Source organism: Apaloderma vittatum, unplaced genomic scaffold (assembly GCF_000703405.1).
Source record: "Apaloderma vittatum isolate BGI_N311 unplaced genomic scaffold, ASM70340v1 scaffold7495, whole genome shotgun sequence".
NCBI lineage: Eukaryota > Metazoa > Chordata > Aves > Trogoniformes > Trogonidae > Apaloderma > Apaloderma vittatum.
The window spans coordinates 29,867-36,518 of record NW_009718711.1 but is presented as its reverse complement, the minus strand read 5'-3'; the positions used below and the strand labels follow the sequence as shown (position 1 = coordinate 36,518).

The following is a 6,652-nucleotide window of genomic DNA, read 5'->3' as shown; positions in this document are numbered from 1 at the left end:
GAAGGCAAACAAGGGGTCTTGGGCTCTCAGGAGAGGCGAGACCCTGAGATCTGGGATGGGGAGGGCACCAAGATGGGAGACGGGAGAACCCTGCCTCCACTCAACCTCTCCTCCTCAAGCCACTCAGTGCTCTTCCCTGCTTTCATGGGGATGCAAAAACCGGTGACCCCGCAAACGGCTGCAGGATTGAGGGGGCTGAAGATCCAGGTTGGCTCCGTGGGCACTCAGGCAGGATAGGGAAGGCGATCTCCGCAGAGCAAGGGCCAGGAAGCCCCCAGGGGAGATGTGGGCAGCCCCCTGCAAGGCTGTAGCCCCCGAGGCCGAGCTGTAGACCCCCGAGAGGGTCTTTGATTTCCCCTGTGGCACAGCCATGAACCCCACAGCCCTCCAGGAAAGGCTGTCACTGCCACTAGATGGCAAGCTGAGCCCACACAGCCAACCACCCCATGCAGGAAAACGCAACTTTTGGGGAACAAGCCTGGCTTCCCCTCACTTTGCTTTGCTCCTGCCCTCACTCTGGACACTCCACCGCCTGGAGAACCTCCACGGGGCTGCATTTCCTTCCATCATGGAGCAAAGGTGTCGGGAAAACCAGTGGTTTCAGGCTTTTCACACACCAGTTCAAGCCGAGAAACAGCCTGGCTCACACCCGTGCCAAGAACATGGACCCTCGTAGTTTCTTTTTGGAGGCAGAGGGGTCTTTCCCAGCAGCACTCAGCTCCGTGGCTATTTTTTTTTACATCCCACCACCACGCGGGAGAGATGAAATATGAAGGGGAGAAGTGAGCCGGCGCGCAGTCGTACCTCCCTTCGCTGTCGGAATGTCAACCCTCCCAACATGCACCAGCCTATATTTAACCCGGTGCAACCAATCATGCCCAATCCCTTCCTAATCCTCTGACAATAACCCAGGACAATTTAAACCTCCGGGAGAGATCCTAAGCAGCTTTCCCCCTCCTGTGGCAGCAGGATGAGTGGGGCAAGGGCAGACAGCGAGGAGGCAACATCCTGCCATCCCCTGAGGCTGGAGATGCCGAAGACCCAGCGCTCTTGCAGAAGAGCTGAGGTTTGGTGGGTCCACTCAGCTGGTGGGGACATGGGATGGACAATGCCACGTGAAGTCCATGTTAAAACATAAGTGGTGGTGTCTATTTGCAATTGCTCCTCGTGTGGACACCTGCTCCACCATGGACTTCCATGGGCTGCAGGTGAGTATCTGCTCCACCAACACAGAGTGCAGTGGCACAGCCTGCCTCACCATGGTCTGCACCATGGGCTACAGGTGAACATACTCTGGCACCTGGAGCACCTCCACCTTCTCCTTCTTCACCAACCTTGGTGTCTGCAGGGTTGGGCCTCTCACATTCTCATTCCTGTCTCCCAGCTGCAGTTTTTTACCCCTTCTTAAATAAGTTATTCTAGAGGTGCTGCCACCATTACTGATAGCCTTGGCCACCAGCAGGTCTTGTCCTGGAGCTGGGTAGAGATGATTCTGTTGGACACTCCCTCTCCGTGGCCTGAAAACCATCCAGAAGATGCCTCCAAAGATTTGGGGACCTTGGCAAACAAGTCCTTTAATCCAGGGCTCAGCAGCTAAAGCAGGAGCCGCAGCCAAAATTATCTGGGTCAGCTTTGGGCATGCCTTGGGAAGCTGAACGCAAGCAATAGTCCTGTCTGGAGAAGAACATTGCCAATGCAAAGATGAGAGCAGTCATGACTTTAAGAAAGCTTCTGAGGAGCATGCTGAGCCCGTGCGTCAGCTCAGCAGCCTCAAGACAGCTGCTCTCCACCAAAGGGGTTTCAGTAAAACACAAGAGAGGCGAAGAGACAGTGTCCCCAGCAGGACCCGGCAAGACCAGACCTTGGCCCAACACCAACCTGGAGGAGTGGCGCAGCACACGGACCAAAAGCCCGGAGCCAGATGTTTAGTAGTGGGAACCCATTGGGACGCCTTTGGTTGTGATCATGGTCCTGTGGCAGGACGAAGCTGGTGTTTGAGGCAGGAGGGACATCACGAGGCTCCTTGGAGCTTCATGCTCAGATGGGTCTGCTCCGGTTTGACCTTCCAAGGTTTCTCCAGAGTTGCTGCACTTTGGCTTTAGGAAGCCTTTCTCCCCAATTTTGCAGCCCCACGGCCAACCCAAAAGCCATTTTGTGCAAAAATGGAGCTCTGGTTGAAGATCTGCATTGCCTTCCTCTACCCAATCCCTGCCAGTGCAGCTGGGAGAAGAGCTGAGGGATCTCACCCCTGGGGAGAAAGCAGGCTGGTGAAAAAGCAGGGGGAGAGACAGATCCATCTGGGTGAAGGGGCTGAGATCCCTCAGGAGATCTTGGGAATGGTCTCCATGCACACACTCGTGCTCACAGGTGCTGAAAGCACCTCCTTCAGCTTTCTGTAGACATGGCCTTGGTGCAGCTTTATTCCCCTGGTGGAGATGCTCGCTGCATCCCTACACATTTCAGAAGCTCCAGGACCAACATCTCCTCCAGCATCATCCCTGAACGCCACCATTAACACCGGGAAGGCATGAGACAGATGCCAGGCAAGAAATAGGGATGGTTTCACCCTGACTTTTCACTCACAGACGAGAGATGAAGCTACAACACCCGTGGTGGACCAGAAGCAGCCAAAGGCAATGGCAGGGCTTGTCTTCTGCAGGGCTGGTCATAAAAGTCATCGCTCCCAACAGTGGCAACCAAGCAGCAGCCGGCGGAGAAGGATCTCCGCGCGAGTTCATCGAATTACCACCGACTAAAAATAGGCAAGGCTGGGAAAAAAAATAAAAATCGCAGGGTGCCTCCAAGGCACGCTGTGGAACGGTGGCCGCGGAAGCGAGGGGTAATGCGGCTGGACAGGCAGACAGGCTGCAGAGCTTCATGGTGGGGTGAGGAGCAGGAGAAAAGGGAAACCAGAAACTGCTCCCACATCACAGCCTCTCAACCAGGAATTGACAGTGGCGGGGAGGAGGATGGTTTCTGTGCTCTCTGCCTTGGGGGTGTTCTGCTCATCCCATCATTCAGCACAGCCACATGGGCTCCTCTACTCACTATGAACCTCTTCTCCTGATTTCCACCCAAAAAAGCGTAGCTCCAAGGATGAGGATCCTCAGCCCTGATTTTATGATTTGTTGTGTCCTTCTGCCTCAGAGCAGCAAAAAAAAACCCTCACTCACAGCTCCCAGCTGCCTCAATCCAGATGAGTTTTTCCATGGCAGGTGAGACAGAGAGGGCAGAGAAGTGTGGAGGTCCCCATCCCCAGCCAGCACATCCCAGCCTCTTCCAGCATGGTCCACTCTCTTTTCCCAAATAGCTCAGGCTGCAACATTTTTCCCAATTTCAGCACTCACTACCTCCAGATCAGGGGCCATCACAGCAGTCAGTCCTGCACCAACCCATTTGGAATGCAGTTTTCCAGTAGGGAGAGGAAAGACAAACTGGGCCCAAGTGTGGAGCAAGAAGGGACCTTCTCCTGGTAGCATGTTTCAGCTTGGCTTCCATCGGAGATGACAAAGACAGTCGCAGTGAGGGGTAAAAAGGCCAAAAAGCTTTGTTATCAGCACGCCACGGCAATGGAAAAGCAGGACCAGACATCCAAAAGGAGCTTCTGGGGACCCGGCCAATACGAAGCACCGCTTGGCCTCCACTGTTGCTGCTCTTCCTCACCTTTGTGCTTCTGGGCTCCATTTCTGCTTCCAGTCTCCAGCCAAAGCCAGGCAGGAATGTGAGGAGCTCACCCTGAGAGTCCTGAAGCAAAAACCTCCAGCATCCCAACAAGGCCAGAGGGAAAGGCTCCAACACTCGCCGTGGTCCACTGAGCCACCTATTCATCCCCGCGTTCCTTGGCAGGGCCCCAGCAGCTACGAAAACCCATCAAAGGACCTGGGAAAGCAAACCGAACTGCGTGCAGAGGAGACGAGCTCCAGCGGAAAAAAGGAAAAAAAAAAAAAATTCGATTGGCTTGGCAAGAGAGACAAGCAGCTGAGCTCCCGCTGAGGCGATTTTGAAAGCTCCGCTGGGGTTTTTTAATCCAGCAGGAGATTTCTGCCGCCTCCCAGGGTTCGAGCGTTTTTGTGACGGACCTGCAGGTTGCCAAGCAGAAACGAAGGCGACTGCCGAGTTCCCGTGCAGGCTGGCGCGACCTTCCAGAACAAGTTGGCTCTTGTCGAAAGGCAGAGAAATGGCAGGTTCAATTTTGCGCCAGCCATAAAAAACGCAACACATGGAGCTGACGCAAGTTTTCTGGCCCGTTACTCCCTTTTGCGGGACAGATGAAGGGCTCCTCTGCACCGACCACCCAGACTCTGGTGGGGACAAAGCCCAGGACGTGCCGACAGGCCACGGGAAGGAAGGGATCGCCCTGACTCCAAAATGACATTGCAGGAGAGCAAAAAGCTCTCTGGTGATACTTACCATCCTCTGTCTCCTGCCAGACAATGCCCTCCAGGTTCACGCTGGTCCCAGGCTCGCAGGGGCCCAGGCACTCTGGCTCGGTGGCCAGGGCCACATCGCAGGTGTTGACACCCACCGAGCGGGTGCGTACCATGATCTGCTCACAAGGAGATGAGATGTCGTTGTTGACAACAGGGACGAGGAGGTGCAAGGGCAACACTGCGGGCGTTGAGACCGGAGATTCCATCTGCAATGAGGGAGAAATACACGGGTCACTGGGAGGAATACGGGAAGGAGAACGAGTATGGACAGGCAGCTACATTCCCAGAGAACCTTAAGCCCAGGGCTGTCACCTTCTTGATGCCTGTGCCAGCAGGCAGCTCGAGTCCCACGCCCATCAGAGGACAAGGAGCTCACAGATCTCTCACACCTTGGCGTGCCCGTACCCATGTAACCCCGAGGAGCCAGTGCTCACACTCAAAAGGCAGGAGGTATCTGCTCTCCTACTTGAAAGAGCTTGTGCCAGGTTCCTTCCCTGACAGCTTCTGCGGGTGTAGACACCTTTCGTGATGGCTTGTTGGAAGAGAAAAAAAAAATCACAAGCTTCCGTTTGACTGGCGGGACAGGACAAACGAGTAGAGGTCTCCCTCCAGCACCACTGAAAACCAACATCCTCCTCCTCCCAAATCCACCCTGTGACCACCTGAAGACACAGGCGTTCGGATCACATCCCTCTCCTCCGCACAAGTGCCTGCTTCGGCACTGGACCGTGCCAGCCATTGCACTTCTCCTGGAAACCACATCTCGTGGCCAGAGCACAGCCTGGAAAGCCAAGGAACTGACACGCCAAGTAAAACTACAGCCAAGTCACTGCGCCACTGACAAGCCAAGGTCCTTGGTCACTCTGCCATGCTAGCAGATGACAGCGGTATTAGAAGAAGGGTGGTTGACAGGCTGGTTTTGCTGCTGGCCAAGGGAAGGGTAGGGTGGAGACCTTTGTGGCCTTCAGGGCTCATCAGCAAAGCAGCTGAGAGGACATCTAATCACCTCTGCACAGCAGAGGCTTAGGTGCTGTGGAGAGGTGATTAGAACCCTGGAGAGGCCAAGCTTTCTGACCGCCAGGCGTAGACATGGACACGAGCCCACAACCACTTCCAACGGCGCCACTGGCTCTACTTGGTCAATGTGGCTGACAGCCACCTAAAGGTCGGAATCCCACCCCAACCTGGCATTCTCGTTCTCACCAGCTGCTAAAATTATCTGCTCCTTCTCTTGCCTCCATCCTTTAAGCAAGATAAATAACACCAGTAGAAGCTTGTAAGTCCAACCAACCAACCAACGTCCAACATACTGCCCCATGCAACGTGGTGCCCACAATCGCAGTGAGCGTCTGGACCATCAACTGGTGACCCGAACAAGCTTCTCCACAGCCACATCCACACAAATACCATAACCAAGTAGCGAGGGTGCAGGAGGCAAACCTCTGGGCAGAGCAGAGGATACTGCACCCGCTCCAGCAGCCTCTCCCTGCTCTCATCCTGTGGAGAGCTCAAAGATCTTTTGGCTCTGCCAGGGCGAGCGGTTCGCTCTTCCAGTGGAAGAACACCAAGCACCTTCTGCCTCTTTGTCCTCCTGGGACGGCCTGAAGGTCTCGAGCAGCGGTGGGTGGATGACAAGGTCTCTTTGGCTGCCAGCGCCTCTCGTGCTCCACAGCTCTTTGCCCCATGCAAAGGGGTGCTCAGAAAAACCCCAAACGGCTCCTCAACACTAAACCAAACACAAGTGTCCAGCCCTAAAATAAACAGCGAGGGACCAGGGGGGGCTGCCCAATCTTGGGGGACCCGGGAGGTGACAGGGGAGCGCTCCAGTCCCCTTAGCCCTGGCAGCAACATCTGCCAAGGATCTTGTCGGTTTTGAAACCGTTCAAGCTTCCTTACACTTTGCGACGGCAACCGCAGCGCAGCACAGGAGCGTTTAATTACAGTTCCAGCTCTGCTAATTATCGCCCGGTCACATTCGTAATCTGCATTATGCCACGGTGCATAATAAGCAGCTCTCCACGATCTCTCTAATAAGTGAGGCGGCTTGATGGGATTTCATATTTCACCCTGCACCGGAACAAACAGAGCCCCGTTTAGTGACCGTGGGCAGACAAGGTGGCTCTCCTGCTCCCTCACCCGAAAGCAAAATAAAACCCTGGCCTTTTTTACAGAAATCTCCTTTTTTACAGAAGGAACATTTCTTTCTCTTTTTCCTTGCTCTG

At 54.8% G+C, this 6,652-nt stretch overlaps 1 protein-coding gene across 1 annotated transcript in view; it reads right to left on the bottom strand.

Moving 5' to 3' along the window:
* Positions 1 to 6,652, bottom strand: part of ZNF609 (zinc finger protein 609) — a 31,533-nt gene that overhangs the window by 4,469 nt on the left and 20,412 nt on the right. Inside the window, 1 exon segment of the mRNA XM_009870341.1 lies at positions 4,411 to 4,636. Coding sequence (XP_009868643.1) covers positions 4,411 to 4,636 — 226 coding nt within the window.